The sequence below is a fragment of the Pundamilia nyererei genome, unplaced genomic scaffold (assembly GCF_000239375.1).
Source record: "Pundamilia nyererei isolate P.nyererei 1_Seehausen unplaced genomic scaffold, PunNye1.0 scaffold00010, whole genome shotgun sequence".
NCBI classification, from domain to species: Eukaryota; Metazoa; Chordata; class Actinopteri; order Cichliformes; family Cichlidae; genus Pundamilia; species Pundamilia nyererei.
In genome coordinates, this window is record NW_005187411.1 from 5,889,759 (window position 1) to 5,908,812 (window position 19,054).

Below are 19,054 nucleotides of genomic sequence, written 5' to 3' on the forward strand. Positions count from 1 at the left end.
ATCTGTTTTAGTCTTCAGGAACAGTTCTCCGGGCTTCTTTGAGGATATTGTTCCATTCTCTGTCAAGAAGATCCCACAGTAGTTCAGTAATGTTGAGTTGCGCACTCTGTGGAGGCCAGCCCATGACTGATAGTGATCCACTGTGTGTACTTTTATCTGGGTATCCTTTATTGCATTGGCAGGGAGTTTAGAATCATTGTCATAATGAAAAATGAAGCTTTTGCCAATGAGATGTTTTCCAGGTGGTAGAACTGATGGTACTTTTCTGGGTTCATAACTCCATCAATTTTGACAAGATCATTACCATGATCACTTGCAGCCCCAAACCATGACATACTCCAAAAAGACCCGTTGTCACTGATCGTCAGCCTTTTCTCTGCTTTCCCTCTTCCCTATGAATGGCTTCTTGACAGCCACCCTTCCACTGAGACCATTTCTGACGAGGCTTCAGTAAACAGTAGATGGATCAACTGAAGGGACAGATGTAGATTTCTTAAAGAAATTACTATCAAATACTGTTCATCTGCTGTGGATAGATTTTAAGGTGTGCTACTTCTTCTGCCCTCCATTGGTTCAGTTTCCTCACATTACAAGCTATGTACACCATCCTAAAATATCTCACATTTTGGAAAATGTTATTTTTTTTGCACGTTATCTTTGGCATTTTTCATTTAGCTAAAGCCAAATTATGTATTTTTGCTACAGGCTGCTGGCAACAAAGTGCCTAAAGATACAATTTCAAAAGGATTCTTTGCCAAGTTGTCTGTAATACTTATAGACTTGTTCATCCCTTGAGTTAGGTGCCTGTTTTATGGTTGAATGATTCATAGGTCAGTTTTAAATGACTTTAAAAAAATGAAACATTCCTGCAGAAGTTCTCTGATGACTCTGCAATAGTCGGCCTCATCACTGATGGGGACGACAGGGAGTACAGAGGACTGACCCAAGACTTTGTGGACTGGTGCCAGCTGAACTACCTCCAGATCAACGCCAGTAAAACCAAGGAACTGGTGGTAGACTTCCGCAGGCACAAGCATTCTCCACTTCAACCACTGAACATCCAAGGTATGGACATTGAGGCTGTGGACAGCTACAGGTACCTTGGTGTTCATCTGAACAACAGACTGGACTGGACTCATAACTCAGACGCCCTCTACAGGAAAGGGCAGAGCAGGCTGTACCTGCTGCGGAGACTCAGGTCATTTGGAGTGGAGGGCCCACTCCTGAAGACCTTCTATGACTCTGTTGTGGCTTCTGCTATCTTTTATGGTGTGGTCTGCTGGGGCGGCAGCATCTCTGCTGGGGACAGGAAGAGACTGAACAGGGTGATCCGAAGGGCCAGCTCTGTTCTTGGATGCCCTCTGGACCCAGTGGAGGTGGTGAGTGACAGGAGAATGGTGGCTAAGCTGTCATCCCTGTTGGACAACATCTCCCACCCCATGCAGCAGACTGTGACAGCACTGAGCAGCTCCTTCAGTGGGAGAATGCGGCACCCACGGTGTGGGACGGAGAGATTTCGCAGGTCTTTCCTCCCCACTGCTGTCAGACACCATAATAAAAACTTTAACTGATCAAACACACACATCCATACATATGCAATAATACTAAGTGCAATAATCCTTTCTGTCATCGTTGTATTTTTACTCAGTTGTATATAGCATTTGTATTTGTATTCTATTTTTATCTTATTGTATATTTATTTTATTTTATTCTACTGTATATAGTATTTTATTTTATTCTATTCTGTACAGTTGTGTACTGTATTTATTCTTATTGTATCCTAATTTTTGCCTCAACTTTTGCACTGTCCACTTCCTGCTGTGACAAAACAAATTTCCCACGTGTGGGACTAATAAAGGTTATCTTATCTTATCTTATCTTATCTTATCTTAAAATGGTCAGGTACAAGGACTGGACTGAAAATGACTGAAAAAGCAGTCATTGTCCAAAGAATAACTCTAAAAATGACAAGATAGTCTGGTTTCTTGGAAGCAAAATATAAAGAAATTAGGGGTGGCTTAAGACTTCCACTCAGTACTGTAGATCAACAATTTAAGAATAGAAGTTCTCATTGTGAAAATGATATAATTACAACTATTGTATATCACCTCACTTATTTTGTGAAAACACTAACCAGCTTCATTTAGACCTTGTATAATTAAGTTCAGACATATACATTAAAACTTAACTTAAAAAAAATACAGATACCACTCTTATAAAACAAAGGGGTTTACCATTCTAACCTGCTTTTCACTGAACAATGTAAAGACCATCCTTCTTTGCAATTATAATGACATCAAATGGCGCATCCCATGGGTTTGTTTATCTTCTTTATCCAAAACAATTTTTCAACTTGGCACTTGCCAGGATCTTTAAATGCCGTTTCTAAAGCGCTTAGTCGACCCTAATAACTGAGAAGGGATTAAGAATATTAATATTGCATTCTAAATCCTTGTTATCGTGTTCTTAACACAAAAAGAGCAAATCCAAGCAAGTGTTTTATTTCAATATAATGAAAGTGATTGTGGCAAAGTGTCTACTTAGAAAGAAGCGGGGCAAAAAGGGAGGATCATGAAGCGATCACTAAAAAGGCCAAGATACAAACACAAAGAAAAATAACAATCGGGGTCAAAAGAGATTAAATTGTTGTTGTTGCTCAATGGGGCTCAGGGGATAAGGGTGGGCAGGAGGTCATGTTTCCTTGTCATCTTAAAAAGCGATTTCTATTCCGCATAGGACACAATAAACCATAATAACAGAAAAAAACTCATCAATAACGGCAACATGTCCACAATCCTCCCATAGCGCCGCGTATTTAAAATCATTGCTGTGTTTTTGTCAAAGCCCTCTGGTGAAGAATATCCACTTGAATTAACACTTAAGTCATTAAAGGAGAAACACATTGCAAATTGTATGAAATATGAAAGGCTGATACCAAATTACCCAAAAGCAAACCATCTGACAAAGCTCCGAAAATTGATTCCTGATAAATTTGCAAGAAAATTATGAATTCGTTCTCTTGTTTGGTTGTTCTGTTAACTTGTTTTTGCCATTTCGCAATACACTTTGCGTGATTGAAATAATGTTATTAATGACACACAAGTTCAATAATGTTATAAACGACACATGATTCCTGAAATGGAAAGCAATTAAGATTTAATGCCTCTGTGATGCGGGCTCTTATCCAAAATGTCTGCACAAAATAAAAGCATTTTCCTTTTCATTCTGACTGTCACTCTCACTCCATTCTTTTCTCTCCTCTCGCCAGTCACGATTTATTCCACAGGAAACAAATTACAGGCAAATCACAAGCGACAGCAATAACTCAATGACAGATTTCAAGAGAAGCAATATGTCAAGATAGAGGATGTATTTGTAAGGATAAAATGAACTTGGGCCATAATATGCACCTTTTGAGAACAAAATAATTTTCCTTGATGACTTGCAGTTGGTCGTCAATTGCAAGTTCATTTTTTCCAAAAGCAATTTCAACTCAAGTGATGATGTTGATGAAATTGTAGCCCCTATCAAAGCACTTCTAAAAGTTAATACAGGTTGGCGAATGTGTAATGCATGTGGAGTGTAACGTCGGTCATCCATTACACATGCGGCGCATTTTCGACAAGCACTGCACAACATGCGGCGTTAACCTCCGCATCAAACTTCAATCCGCGTCGTCACCCCTCTAACCTCCCCTCCAACACTTGAACCTGAGTAGATAGCTGTGAAAACGCGGTCCATTCAGCAATTATTCACAGAGTCTTGGACTAATGGTGCTCTGAATGCACAGACACAGCAAATGTAGGGAGTTAGTGGACCAGCAGTAATGGCCCCATGCAGAGCATGCGTTTTTCTGTGTGTGTGTGTGTGTGTAGCGAGGTTTTTGGGGGGAAGGGGGCAGGCATCATCTATAACAGATTCACAACAAGCTCAAACATGTCTAATTCTGAATCCAGATTACAACTGCAGAGGACAGCTCACTCCCCCCTTCTCCACCCCTCACTCTCACTCTCTGCGTCTCTTCTTCTCCTTCTTCTCCCTCTCGGTCACTCCTGCCTTCATATAAGGCAGATGAAAACATAACCTGTCACATTCCATCCCATTAAACCAGCAACAAACCATGTGGTCTACTCACATGGAGGAGCTAGGAAAGGCAGCGAGATAGACAGAGGGAGCAGTGCATCTGGGTTCGCACAGAAGTGATGAATTATTCACAATCTTTATGATAATGTCGTTTTAATGTAAGAAACACTGAAAGATATGCAGATATGAGACACGCCGTGCAAAGTGGCATGCTCACTATAAGCTTACACCACGCACGACAGGAATTAGAAATATATTTATAACTATCCATACTGCGCATACTGTACTCAAATATAAAATGTGTAATTATCCTCTGCAGTACCTAACGCATTAGAGCACTCACACTGAGCCCCCAAATCTCTCCTGTGCTTTTTTTTTCCAAGAGAAGTACATCAGCTGCCATTTGATGTCAGGCAGAGCAGGGTAATGACAGTGCACTCACTTGTGCAGTCATTAGCCCCGCTTAATGCTGGGAATTAACACAAATTAAGTGAAGTTAAGTACATGCATTAGGGGAGCTTGTTTGGGGAGAGCTTTTCACTTTTTCTGCGTAGAGCTGGCTTATTTCTGGGATGTTGAGCAAAAAGGCTGCACGGAAAGAGAGACACAAAAGTGAAGTGCAAACATCCTCCTTCAGCTTACAGCATACAGGTCAAAACTCACTGACTGATTAGCAGTGTTAATGGAGCTCTAAGGACACCTAGTGGTCATGTTAACACCACCAATGCGTAATCTCTGCAGCGAACACTGTGTCTTTTAAACTGGCGATTTCATAATTATATTCCTCTGTGTAATTTTGCACAAATTTTGTTATAAAACCTCAAGTTGCTATGTTGATCTAATGTATGATAGTCAGCAGAGCAACTGTGAAAGCAATGAAGCTTTTTATTTAAATGTTTCCCGTTGCAGTAAGGAGTTTTTACTTCACATATTTATGCCTTATGTGGCTTATTCAGACTGGTGTTTTTGTTGACTGTGGCACCACTAGATTATGCCAACAGGAAAACAGGAAGAATATATTTTAATGCTCCACTGAGCTAACATCATAAACACAAAGTGGAGTGGGTTCATTACAACACAGGAGATTTGCACGTTAGAGACGAAACTGCTGTGGGCTTTTCGAAAAGAGGCTAACATGATGAAACTGACAATCTCTGAAATCCATTTGGACCGTATTCAAGATTATATCTTTATCTGAGCGACTGCAGATTACTGTCCACAGAGAGGTGTGCTAAAGCTGGATTATCCACTTGTTGGGGATGCATCTGACCCGATGGACGCGGCATGCCAGCCTCACACGCCCTTACATCTGTGTGTTTTTTCTACTTGTTTGCAAAAGATGAGATGGCATTCAAAATGACACCAAAACCTCTCATCCTCAGATTACCATGGTTAGTGATCCGCATATAAAAAAAATGAAGTCTCAATCATTATATATGCATTTGAGAGGAAGGCACGACATGTGCCCCCCCCCCAAAAAACGGCCTAATTTACATCAGAGGCAGTTCAGTTTAAAGTGCTGCTTGTATTAACTAATAGTAATTTATTAAAACATACAAAAATCCCACGATTTAGATACACATAGATTATTGTTGTCATTAATTTCACACCAGGACATAAAAACAAACAACAGCGATGGCCGCCATATGTGTTCACCTCGTGTTCCACCTCTTCTGATTCCTACTGGGGTGGAAGTCTACCGCCATTTGGGAATCTGGAATACAACAAGTGTAAACAAACTTTTAGTTTACTCTGAGTTCTTTTTAAAAGTTTTCCATCAGGAAAAATAAGGAGAAAAAAAATCAGATATACACTGTTTTTTTCTTTTACCAACCTGCTGTCTTGTTCTTGTTGTCTGTTCCCAGCAGTGGTCGGAATGTTGCTTCCTGTTCTTCGGTTGTGTCTGAAGTAAATATCAGTTTGGCCACTTCGAGCAACGTTACTGTGTTTGTGCTTCTTACCTGGGTGGGGAGTTAATACAGGCGTAATATTAGATATCACTGAAACGTCTATCATTCTTACTGCGACAGAGCACAAAGGAGAACAGCTAATCTCTATATAACAAGTTACATATGGCAGCTGAAAACAAGGCATTTTTACATCAAGAAGAAAAAGAAACCCAATTCCAAGACGTTAGGAAACTGTGTAAAACTAAAAACCGATTACAACAATTTACAAACCCCATAAACCAATAATTTTATTTACCGCAGAACACAGTAAATATCTCAAATGTTTAAACTGAGAAAATAAAAAATTTTAAGGAAAAATGTTTTCAAATTTTGAAGGTGATAGGAGCAACACCTCTGACAAAAGATAATTGGTAGAAAGGCAATAAAAGGCTGGAAAAAGTAAGTGGTACTAAGAAAAAACAGATGGAGGAACATTTTGCAACAGTTTTCTACAAAAAAACTCAACACAAAATTAAGAAGACTTTTAATATCTCATCGTCTACTGTACATAATATCAACAAAAGATTCTGAAATTCCAGAGAAATCTCTGTGCGCAACAGATAAGACTGAAAATATTGGATGTCTGTGATCTTCGGGCCCTCGGGTAGCACTGCATTAAAAACGGACATGATTATATCATGGAAATCACTGCATGGGCTTAGGAATGCTTCCTGAAATCATTGACTGTGAACACAGTTCACTCCGCCATCCGCAAATGCAGATCCAAGCTCTATCACACAAACAAGAATCCATTTGTGAACATGAGCCGTCTTCTCTGGGCCGAAGCTCTTTTAAAATGAACCGAGGCAAATTATAAAACTGTTCTGTGGTCGGAGGAATCCAAATTTTGCATTCTTTTTAGAAAGCAAGGATGAAAAATCCTCCAGAGTAAGGAGGGGAAAGACAATCAACACTCAGTTCAAAAGCCTCCATACCAGTTTTAGAGCAACATATGCACCTATCCAGACATCTTTTCAGCAAGACAATGCTAAACCACATACTGAACCTATTACAACAGCACAGCTTCATAGTAGAAGAATGTAGTGCTGAACTGGCCAGCCTGCTGTCCAGACGTTTCACCAATCGAAAAGATCTGGTGCACCATAAAATCAAACAGCTCAGCAGATCCAGGACTATTCAGCAATATATTTGTCTCCCAAATGTCAAGCAAGTGATGTAGACATCAGTTCCCAGATGTTTATAGACTGTTGTTAAAAGAAGACCGACTGCTACACAGTGGTAAACATGGACCTGTCCCAACATTTTTAAATTGTGTTGCTGCCATCAAATTGAAGAGAATCTTTTTCTTGAATGGTACATTTTCTTATTTTAAAACTCTGATGTGTTTTCTGTGATCACATTTTATTCTATTTAGACTTTACACAGCATCCCAACTTTTTTGGATTTGGGTTTGTATGTTATACTCACATTTGTATGTGTAATGGTCTTCGTCTATGTTATTTTGCAGGACATTGTGCCCGTGCATCACATTCTGCGGCCCTCCGCTTACACTCATTACTCTTAGAGTGGGGTTGTGGGGCACGAGCAGTCCAGGAAGGTTAACTTCACTTGTAGGAAGGAGAGCTCCGGGGTGATGGGAGTATGGCTTTAAAAAACAAGGAGGGAATAAGGTAAATGGACATAATTCTCCAGGACAGAACTGATGTGAAGCATAACATGCAAACATGATCTATTAAGTGCATCTAAGTTCCTCACTAGTATATGTATTCTAACATAAAACATTTTTTCTCCACTTTTCTATCTCTGCTGCTGTCCACGGTCCATGCAATGTGTCCACTACACCCTACACACTTGCCAGGGGACTGGGGATTAGATTGCTTGCTGTTCCACATATATAAGCATCTTATAGGCCAACAGTAATTACTACGCATAAATAACAACATTTACATTCAAGCAAAGCAGCTACAGGCACAGATTGAAAGTGACAACTCAGATGGCATTCATGAGAGTCAACAGAGGGAGGGCTGCATTTGTGTTTTTAATGAGAAAACCCAGGATCTCTGCTCATTTCCATACTTACGTCTAACAAGCAGAGGGGGGTCGTGTTGACCTGGCTAATAGGGGGTAAATCCACTGGTGCATTATCGGCCGGGCACATTTCATCTAATCAGCAGGATGATGCTAGCAGGCTTAGACCGCTTTTAATTCAGTGCTGCGGGAGAATTACTGTCCCGGTTTCTCATTACATGAACATTAAATCAGTCATACTAATATCAGTCATACTATTCAGGGTGGCTGTGGTCTGTGGTTTGGATGTTGGCATTTTGACTCTTCCAGCTGGACTACATCTTTCATGATAAGGCCCATTATGGCATTTTGCATACACAGTGTCTTCATTTGTACATTTGTAATTCAGTCAGAATTAAAATTCAACTAAAGTACAGTAGGAGAGGATAGGTGTTCGTATCTCAGCTATACACTAACCTTACATATATTTGTTAAAATTTCCAAAGACTGAGGTCAAGAGTGTTTCCCACCTCTCTTAGAAACAAAACAGAGGGAAATTGGAGTTTTGCTGGCTCAAAGCAAGAGTTAAAATGTATCTTAAACATAATCTTTGGAAGAAAAAATTACTGTGTAACATTTAACAGGTGTGACGACCCTACGCATTGGATCGAGCATGCATTTGTACAGTTCTCACTGATGAATCAGCATTGAGGAGTTCCACCCTGGTTCTTTCCTCCAGAGTGATGTCCACACCATCCAGGACCTGCAGCTGGGGCAGGCGAAGCACCACTGCTGGTCTGTGGACAGAATTGCGTGCCACCTGAAAAACAAAACAAAACAAAAAAACGAACAAACAAATGTTTCGTTAAACAGTCTGGCTATCAACCACTCCTCAGAAATATTAATTCTGGAGATGAGCCCAGTCTGCTTTGAGGCATCTGGGATAAATATGATGCTATGTGGCTCCCAGTGTATTTACCATGTTCCCAGCAGCTATTCCAGTGACCCAGCTGACAGCAGCACATAGATCCCTTCCCAGCTGAGGGCACCCTGTATGCCACGCTATACACCCAGCCTGTACAGCCACAGAACTGCCTGTTCCTGCAGGACACTTCTGCTTTGATGAGGTTGTGAGTGCATGCCAATGGATGTCCATTGAAAAAGGAGGAGACAGACTTTGGCTAGGGAACATAGCTAAAGGATCTCATGCGGTCAACAGCAGGAGGTATTGTCTCCAGGGTGGCTGTTGGCCTCTACCCCCTGGCAGGATTAACCCCACTACCACCACCACCCCCACCGCATGGGAACAGAAGGGGGATGAGATCGAGCAGTAAAGAGGCTACCGCAGCTGAGCATTACCCAGTGGACAATAGACAGGCCCTGGGCTGCAGGCACTGCTGAGGGCTGCATGAGCTCCAGATGGGTGATGTAACAGGGCCAATAGCACACAACCATTTGGTCAACGAATTTGTCTCTGATGCCAGCCAGTTTGAGGCACAGCAGACGGTCCATCGTGTAATCACTTAATTTGGAACCTCAGAATTACCCTGTGTTAGCGTATCGGATTGTGAAAATGAGAACTCGGCGTGCTTTTGATTATTTGTTCAAGAGATCGTGAGTTCAAGATATGTTCTGTGACTGACAGCAAGTGGATGCAAATAAAGACAGAACCCACCCAATGGACAAACTGCCTATAAAACTTGTTAATACTCACAGGATTGCCAACAACAGAGAGCTCCTTCAGTGAGGGAAGAGTTTCTAATTTGTCAAGCTCTGCGATGTCCTGCAAAGAAGTAGAGAGGCAAAGATTATTTCAAAGTTCTTTTTTACTCATAACCCCTCATTTAGCTGTTCCTTGCTATGTGTTGATAACAGAGGCATTTGCATCAGGGCTGAACCTTTCATAATTTTGGTGTGGGCAGGATGGAAGCAGCTGATGGGAGAGATTACATGTGTGAGCCCTCATTAATCTCATGAAAGACTTTGGGCACGCAACAGGCCATGGGGATGTTTTCTCTCATTCCCAGCTTTATACTCGGACTTGGCTGTGATTCAAAGACGCCCCCACTGTGAGGAATAACGCTCTGGATGATTGCTTTATTTCTATGTCTTAATTGAATGCGTGAAAACATTAAGGAAGTGATGGGAAGAAGGAACCGGCAACAAAAGTGCAAATCACTCGCTCTGTGTGAGGAGATGCAGCCCGAGAAGCTGATTACACGTTGTCCTGATTGTTCCCCCTGATTCTTTATACACACAGCCGTGACCTTCAATCAAACTTGATTCTCCTTAATGCGACCCCTTGCATGCCACAGTGGGTAGTAATGACTCATGATTACTATACTTCAAGTCTTACTTTGCAAATGCAGGGAAAAGTAATACTGCTGCACAGTGAACAAAATACATCTGACACATGTGAACCAATCAGTAAAAGTTGGTAGTAAATCGCAAAACTGCACAAAAGATGGCTGTGACCTCGGCGGTGACCTCAAGAAATCACGGCGTTCTGAGTTATTCATGCAGTTTAATTGAATATGCCGTTTCATTAAAATTGTGAATATAAACATTTTTTAAAAATCTAGCATGCGAGGAGGCTGCTACTACTACCTCTGCTGAAGCTGAATACCTGCAGCTTGTTCATGTCGAGGGAGAGCTTGCGAAGCTCAATCAGAGGATCGAGATGGTTCAGCTCCCGGATCCGGTTCTGTGCCAGGTGCAGCTCTAGGAGGAGAGCCTGGGCTGCGAAAGAGTTCTTGGTCAGAGTTTTAATCCGGTTTCTGTTCAACACAAGCTCTCTGAGTTGGTGAAGCCCTTCCAAGCCTTCCACTTGGTTTATCTCATTGCCTGTTGAGAGACCAAACTTTAGAAAATCAAAACGAACAGACATCCCAAACAGTACCCTAATATTTCTATATACTAACTACTAGAGTAAATTGCACACCCTGAAGAATATAAAAGGCAGAATTTTAGGCCCATATAAACACTTCTTGGGTATTTCTTGCTTGACTCGGCTGTAAACAGTGCTGAAATTACAAACCAAGCTTCCAAAGGTTTCTAAGAAAGAAAAGTAGGGTTGGCTTTGTGGGACAAATCACCCCAGCAAAGCAAAACTCAATCAAAAGCCATCAAAAGCTGTTGAAAAGAAAGTCAATCATTCTTTTCTTTGCGTCTCATCCCCCACCTGGCCTTAGGTCTATAGGGGAGACTTTGCTCTTTGCGCTTGCCTTTTCACAGCCTCTGTGTAGTGCACTTTTAAACGGCTTGCAGAGAAAAGGGTGGCAACGTCAACCATACATACCTTCGAGGAAGAGTGCTTTAAGATTGGTGAGCCTGCTGAGCTGCAGATTGGCCATATTGGAGATGCCATTGTGACTCAAATGAAGCACCTCCAGGCTTCCCATCAGTGGCTCCAGGCTGCCAGTGGGCCCAGTATCCCTTAAACGCAGTTAGAGAAAGGCCGTTTGAAATCTCGGTGGTTAAACGAGCACCTCGTTGTCCCTCCCGCTGCCACGTCTAACTGGTCAGACCTCACAGGTGCAGACCACATCAAGGCAATCACAGTCTGGCTAAACAAATGGATGGCTCTCACAGCACTACATTGTGTTGTGGTTCTGCACAACAAATATTTCATCTAATGTTTATATTAATCTACAGACTAAATAGGTTTTAATTGTTTAGTTTATTGTAGTCTTTACCTCAAAGGAAATGCCCCATTTTAAATGCTTACTTTTTTTTATATATTAAAAAAGAATTTCTCTGACTGAAACTCTGACTACAAATAAATTCATCATAGTTTGCCAGCAGCTTCTGTTAAATTTAAGGCAGCTCACACATTGGCTGGTCAGTGCTGCCCCCTCATGGTTAGACTGCACAAAACTCTATTGAAATACTTTTAAAAGAAGCTTGTTTTTGCACAAAACCCATAAATAAAACTACACTAGATTACCTGCTGGCTTTAGATGTGCTCTGTTGGCTGTAGCCACTGGAGTGCACTTTGCTGTATAGTATCTGTCTGCTTGTCAGATGAGTCTGAGTCTTCTGCCTGGGCAGAATTGACTCTATGTGGTTATAGTTGAGACACAGAGCCTGTAAAGAATACAACATAAATAATTTCTTTGAACATGATGCATTTCCAGCCAGTGTATTACAGTGTACTGGCATTTGGTGCACTGTGTACTTTGATGTTGGGCAGGTGGATGAGGCCTGAGAAGGATGTGAGGTTGCTATGGTCTAAGTTGATGCAGCGCACATTACGGAAGAGTTCTGGTGGAGACAGATCAACTATCCTGTGGGAAAAAAATATATTTTTAAGGCTTTATCTTTCTTTATAATCTCTTTTATTACAACACTGTTATTACCTAATGGAACAGGCCTGAAGGTTTAGGTGTGTGATTTCTGTGTAGTTTGAGTGGCCCAGCTTCTCTGCCACTGTGTCGGTGGTCAGTCTTCCCATAAACATATTCTTTGCACTCTCACACTCACTTGCTTCCTAGAGAAAACAGCAGAAAAGAAGAGAAATTACAAAATACTGGAAACAACCGCTGTAATATGACTTTTTAAGCTCATACCACTGCAATTCCATCCAGAGCTTTGAGGAAGGGGAGATGAAACACTACATATATTCGATAGTTTTCCAGTTTCTCCACTAAAGGGTTCCCACAGAGATCCAGGATGAGGAGGTTTGTCAATCCCTGAAAAGCAAAATGGTCACATAAGCTCACATAGTAAAATTAATTAAAATTAAATTCTACTCTTCTTATTTCACCTTCTCATCCATTTTTAAATGTTAACTAGATGCTCACTTTCAGACAGTAGATGTCTCTTGATGTAGAGATCTGGTTGCTGCCGATGTAAAGTTCAAGGAGAGACCGAAGTCTCTGGATGCCATGAAGAGAAGCAATACAGTTGTTCTCAGCTGACAGAAAAGACAAGCTGGACAGCCCGTCGAGAGTTGAGACGTCCAGACTGGTTAGCCGATTCCCATCTACACTCAGTTTATTTAGGCAATGGAGTCGTGTGAGGCCTGAGGAAACAGTGACCAAATACAGACATGGAAACAATGACGGCACTGTGTGATTTCTCCTTGGGAAGCGGAGAGTGCGACTGACCACTGAGTGTGCAAATACTGTTGTTGTTTAGGGACAGTTCTTCCAGCTTCAGGCAGTTGTCCAGACCCTCGACTTTTGAGATCTCGTTATCATTAAAGGAGGCCCAGCGCAGGTTCACCAGCTTACTTAGATTGATCATCTTGGAAATCCTCTGGTTGTCAAGGTTCAGGGTGGTGATCTGGTCAGCAATTTGGTAGACACAAAAGGTAACAAAGATCAACATCATCCCACCTAGTACCGCTCCTAAAAACGTCTTTACTGAGAAGCCCACATGCTGAAGCTCACTTTTGCAGTCCAGTCTTGGTCCAGTTCTTTACCAAGGCCCCAGGGTGATGGACTCAAATGATACAGGAGCTGGGCTGTTGACAGCAGACTAAGAGTGCGGGGACGGTCACTCTTGGTACGCGAGTGTGCCAGAAGAGACGCCTACGAGCAGTGTCAACGAGTCTGACTGAATTACCATACTTCACTTAAAACATTTACTTTAATCCATCAATTTTGGATTTGTTCATATAAACAACGTCTCTTTACATAGATCAGCTCAACCAAATAAAATCTAGTATATAAAAAGAAATATTGACAAAATCTTCACCTGGTTAATTTTGGACCCAGCTGCCATCTGAACAGCTTCAGCAGCCTCCTCCTCTGCTACCAGCACATCATCCAGGTGTGTGAGGTTCATGAGATGGCCTAGTATGGTCATTCTGACTGCCTCGGGCTGGAAGAAGGGAATCATCTTCACTCAGTCACTTCTACAATTTGAGGCCACTTTCAGTGGTATAGTTTGAAACATAGACTCAGATTCATATTTTTAACATACATATTCTGAGCATATACGTAGTATTACTATTGCTGAGGTTCAACCTTGAATATTTCGAGTTATTTTTTCTATTTGATCACAGCACACACCCTGTTCCAAGGATTGTATCGGGTGTCCAGTTTCAGCAGAGCAGGTGTGTGTTTTCTGAGCACAGCTGTATCCTCTCTGACCTTGGTCAGCTTGTTCCAGCGCACATCGAGTTGTTTGAGCTGTCCCAGCCCCCGCAGACCTTCCAGAGTCACCAGGTGGTTAAAGCTAGCGTCCAAAAACTCAAGATTTGGCTGTAGTTTAGGTAAGAGAGCAGGTGAGAGTTCCACTTTATGGCAATGCAGCCACTATTCAGTTTCACAAATAATAGAGAGGGACATCATAAAAGAAGCATTCTTTGACTTAAACACACTCTTAAGTGTTATCTTAACATTATTTTGTATTACCATGTGAGAAATGTCATCAAGGTGCGTGAACTCATTGAAGCTGACAGTAAGATGCCTTAGAGCCGTGAGGCTGGAAATCTCCTTTATGTTGCTCAGGCTGTTGCCATGAAGGTTAAGCACCTGGAGATTCAATGCAACAATGATGGTTCAAACTGAAATGAAACTGCTTCATATTCAACCTCTTATTTAAAACGGCAGAGCACTTACTGTGATTTGACTGAGGACATTGGCTCGGGCAACACTAAGCAGAATTTTATCATCCAAGCTCAATAACTTGGGCTGAGGTTTAAGAACAGGTTCCCTGTTGAGGACCTCTTTGTCCAGAGCAACATCATTGGAAGGATCTCTGTCTGTGCTATGGCTCAGCAATGTAGGTTTGTCTTTGTCCTAGACAAGGCAAATCAAAATGTTTACAACATGTACTGCCAACAGATGCATTTTTTTAACTTCTTTTTTTAAATTAATATTATAATTAATAAATATGACGTCTAGATAGATAGGTGGGGAGCAACCAACACATACTCATCATAATTCATGCACAGAAACATAACCTGCACAAACAATTGCACTTTCATGTTTCTAAACTCTTAGTTTAGTTTAGTTTCCCACATGAAAACAAACCCATCAAATCAAGGGATGTAGCGCGAAAACTGCAGCTCAGCTGTCTGATCTCCAACCTCAATAAAAAATGTCCTTCATCTATTTAGAGGCTTCCAACCGATGCAGCTGACTCTTAGAAATAATGACGGCGGATATTTTAGATCTGTCACAGGCAGCAGATGATTAACCTGGTCTGTACAGACAAAAGTAAACACATTACATGTCAATAATTGAAGATCCAAAAGTCAAACTCCAGATCTGCCCTCATTTTTTCTGAATAGGAACTTTAAGTGCTTGATCTATGGCATCCAATTCACAATGAATGCGTTGAAGGTAAGCTGAGGTTCAGTACCTTGCCCACGAAAAACATGGGCATCACCAAATTTGTGATTACTAAATAACCTGCACTTCCTAAATCACAGGGATTGAAACTGAGATTTAGGCATGTTATCGCTTTAAATAATGCAGCAATTTTTCAATATCTAAATATTAAAAGATGAAGAAACACCTCCACAGAGAACAATTGTGTTTCATCTGTAACAGTCAAAGGAATGTATGCAATAATTTACCTGAGTGATGTATTCATAATATATGATGTACTCGGGCAGGACAAGCTCGTGGTCAAACACAAACCACTGCCTTCGGCGGGGACTGGACTCAAGATCAGTGTGTGTTTTGTTGGAGCCGGATCTTTCTGAATGAAAAGGACACAGAGATGTAAAAATAATTGGGAGTGAAGAAACAAGCAACAACAATTACAAAAAAGGCAACTGCTGTTGTTCCTTTTAATTCAGTGAATACCTTCACTCATTGCAGATCTGTGCTTTGTCTCCACACTGCGATACACAGAGTAAACTCCAGGATAATTGCTTCTGTCCACCGGTTCTCCATCTCGGATGTGCATGCTTTTACCCACGAACACTTTGGAAACATTGACCTGACCTACAAGCAAAAGAGCATTAGCAGTTTAGCTTCTAAAAAAACAGCATAAAAACATAATGAAATGAATGAAATCTGTAAAATGACCTCACCGTGCCTGAAGGGAATCGTATCCATGCTGTGTTTAGTGTGACTTTGGCTGGTCTGGCGAAGTGTGTACTCAATTCTGGACTGCTCGTTCAAACTCAGGCTATTGGAAAAAGGTATAGCACCCTCTTTTCCCATGGCCTAATTTAGAGAGTCATCGCGTAAAAAAGTGAAAGCGTGAGAATAACACAAGTCAAGCATATTCTTCTGTAACCCTAATGTGGTTACCTCTCCATACAGACACAAATCAGGCACACATAAAGTTTCACACAAATATAAATTTCCCTCATTTTAGTATTCATTGCAATCTGCTCCATAAATGAGCGTGATAATTTCTTTTTGCACATATCGTTTACTGCACTGTGTACAAGTGTGCAGGCGTTGAGTGATAAACTCTAATGTGTGGCTAATTAGCTTCAATTACTCCCCTAATTGTTAGTAGAATAAATGTGTGTGATAGGAGCTTGTGCATCCTTTCTGGTAGCACACATACCTTCTGCTGCTCTGTTGTTTTGAAGCCTTCCTGGAGAATCTGCAAAGTTTCATCCTTCTCACATTTTTCAGGGTCAACTATGTAGAATAAATACTCCAGCTGACGTCTGTAATTCCTGCTTAGAAAGAATAGAGTTACAGTATGAAGCTTAACATAGTTGTTAAAAATCTGCTCATCATCTGTTTCGTGCCTTACTGGGAAGATAAATCTTCGCTGGCTAGCAAACGGTGAATCTTGTCCTCAAAGCAAAGTCTCAGTGCACTATTGTGGATGCGGATAACTCTATTCACCCTAATATCAGTGATGCCATACGTTTTGTAGTCTGATGGAGAGAAGCGGGAAAGTAGGAGGTCACAACAAGAAGTAAACCTGTCGGTCAGAGCAAAAGAGAAAAGAAGGAGAGTATATTTCCCATTTGTTACTGTGAATTGCATAGTGGTTACAGTTACAGTGGATGATACTGAACAGTAAAAGTACCAAGGATCTGTGGAGCAGCCCTCCTCCAAACGGATATTTCCAACACTTTCTAGCTCCATCAGTAGAAACTGCACCGTATACTCCATCCTATTTGTGGCTCGGGCCAAATCACGCTCGTACCAGATGTGAATCCTGAATATAAGATTAGGAACATCAATTTTTCAGATTAAAAGTTTCAGTTTAGCTCTGTGCTGTCCCCTAAGAGATCAATTTACATAAAGCAATGATACACTGTCTCTGTATCTCATCAAAAATGCAAACTCACTCATCTAGCCTCCTGGTCCATAGTTTGAGTCGTTTCCTCAGCGCTTCAATCTTAGCGTGTACTTTGTGCTCCGTGGCTGGATCCTGACTTATGCCACTGATTGATTCATTTCTTTCTGCTAAGCCTTCATCCAGGTGTGGTGGCCCTTCTTCTACGCTTTCTGACAGGCAGGTAGGTTTCTTGCAAACAACTGGCCCCACGGAGAGCTCACGTTCGAGCTAGAAATGCATCCAAATTATAATCGTTCTGTGCACACAAACACCTGAAGCTTTTTAGAGCTGCTACAAAAAGACATTTTATGGAGAGTACATACAAATTTAAGGGCACGAGTGAGAGTCTTGATGCATTCTTCAGGTGACTGCGATAGAGTTTTCTTCCTCTCTATCAGACTGAGCCGGGTCTCTGCTAGTTTCCTCTGAGCTGTGCGTACACGCATATTGTAGTACATAATTTTTTTCATCACTGCAGACTAAACGAAAAATGAAAAAAAAAACAATTCTTATTTCAGGCTAAAACAAAATAACAGATCCATCAAATATAACTGTTAAATATCTTTGTAAAAAACAAAAATATCAAATGTGGCAGATTAAAGAAAGAAAAAATAGAAAAACAAGAAAACAAAATACATCCACTAAAAAATATAGCTTGTTTTTATAGAAACCTAGAAGAAATACCATAAGGCAGGGGTGTCAAACATAAGGCACAGGGGCCAGAATCAGCCCACCAAAGACTACAAACTTGCCCACTGAATGGCTCTGGAAATGTGAAGGACATACATTTTAGAATTTTAACTGTATTTTTAAAAGTTTTGGAGCTTTTAATACAGATAAACACCAAATCAAATAAATAATACACAAAAACAGAAAGCTCCTGTTTTTTACCACTATAGAAATTTAGGCGTTTTTAAAATATATTACTAATATTTAGGTATTTATTCACAGACAAAGGAAAAAAAACATTCTGTCAATTAACAATTTTTTTTAAATTTTATACCAAACTTTTTCTGTAATTTTACAAATTTATTTCAAACAATTTAAACCCAAAGCAGCATAAAAAAAAAAGCTTGGATCTTATCAGTACCTCAGCTGCTTCCTTGATTTGCTTGCTGGAGACGTCGTAGATGTCGAGTCGCTGGAGGCTTGGCACGTGGTAAAGAATGTGCGTGTCATAGTTACAAAGGAGACACACCGGATTTGGGGTTGACGTGGGGTCTTTCAATGCTAACTCACTCAGACGGGGCAGTCGGGCAAGCTGGCTCAACTCCTGTTACAGGAAAAGATTCAAGACTCAAGGTCAATTTTAAGGCTCTTATAATGGGCAGGCCTCAGCTTACATCAACAATCCCATTTGTCCACATCCAGCTCCCAGATCTCTCCGATCCTACTGGCAGAGATCTCTTACACATCCCAAGGTCATGTTTCAAACAAAAAGGTGACAGAGCCTTTGCAGCCGCTGCTCCACGTTTGTGAAATCAATTACTGCATGACATAAAAAGACCACCCCCCCCATCTCTGCTTTTAAGTCTAGGCTCAAAACCACCTTATTCTCTGACCTTTCCAGTCCCCTAAGCTCCCCTCTGCTTGTCGTCGTTATGTGTCTGCACATTTGTTGTTAGCCCTTTGATCTGTACTCTGTCTTCAATTTTTACTTTTTTATTTGATGTTTGTAATTACATGTGGATGCATGTATATAGGATTACTCATTTGTACAAAACCTGGTCAATGAAAGCTATGTTTACATGTGATTTCTAAATAAATATTATTTACTTACTAGGACAGCAAAGTTTCTGCATATCCTAAGTACGTTTACCCTAAAGGACACTTTTTTTTTT

At 40.9% G+C, this 19,054-nt stretch overlaps 1 protein-coding gene across 2 annotated transcripts in view; it reads right to left on the minus strand.

Moving 5' to 3' along the window:
- Window positions 1–3,999: 3,999 nt before the first annotated feature.
- The window catches only part of lrrc9 (leucine rich repeat containing 9), a 20,540-nt gene continuing 5,485 nt past the window's right edge, over window positions 4,000–19,054 (minus strand). The window contains exons 7-33 of one of the 2 annotated variants that reach the window (XM_013908433.1): window positions 18,304–18,486; window positions 17,537–17,692; window positions 17,224–17,441; window positions 16,959–17,090; window positions 16,677–16,850; window positions 16,482–16,599; window positions 15,994–16,129; window positions 15,764–15,904; window positions 15,532–15,656; window positions 14,570–14,749; window positions 14,363–14,482; window positions 14,018–14,209; window positions 13,701–13,826; window positions 13,394–13,534; window positions 13,109–13,286; window positions 12,803–13,023; window positions 12,569–12,691; window positions 12,359–12,489; window positions 12,178–12,286; window positions 11,947–12,086; window positions 11,299–11,435; window positions 10,627–10,844; window positions 9,715–9,783; window positions 8,695–8,820; window positions 7,461–7,638; window positions 5,918–6,044; window positions 4,000–5,797 (exon numbers count right to left, since the gene is read on the minus strand). In XM_013908433.1, the coding sequence (XP_013763887.1) occupies window positions 5,764–5,797; window positions 5,918–6,044; window positions 7,461–7,638; window positions 8,695–8,820; window positions 9,715–9,783; window positions 10,627–10,844; window positions 11,299–11,435; window positions 11,947–12,086; window positions 12,178–12,286; window positions 12,359–12,489; window positions 12,569–12,691; window positions 12,803–13,023; window positions 13,109–13,286; window positions 13,394–13,534; window positions 13,701–13,826; window positions 14,018–14,209; window positions 14,363–14,482; window positions 14,570–14,749; window positions 15,532–15,656; window positions 15,764–15,904; window positions 15,994–16,129; window positions 16,482–16,599; window positions 16,677–16,850; window positions 16,959–17,090; window positions 17,224–17,441; window positions 17,537–17,692; window positions 18,304–18,486 (3,933 nt within the window). In that variant the 3' untranslated portion in view covers window positions 4,000–5,763. The remainder of the gene's footprint in view (window positions 5,798–5,917; window positions 6,045–7,460; window positions 7,639–8,694; window positions 8,821–9,714; window positions 9,784–10,626; window positions 10,845–11,298; window positions 11,436–11,946; window positions 12,087–12,177; window positions 12,287–12,358; window positions 12,490–12,568; window positions 12,692–12,802; window positions 13,024–13,108; window positions 13,287–13,393; window positions 13,535–13,700; window positions 13,827–14,017; window positions 14,210–14,362; window positions 14,483–14,569; window positions 14,750–15,531; window positions 15,657–15,763; window positions 15,905–15,993; window positions 16,130–16,481; window positions 16,600–16,676; window positions 16,851–16,958; window positions 17,091–17,223; window positions 17,442–17,536; window positions 17,693–18,303; window positions 18,487–19,054) is intronic. The other variant, XM_013908432.1, reaches the window with a different exon arrangement.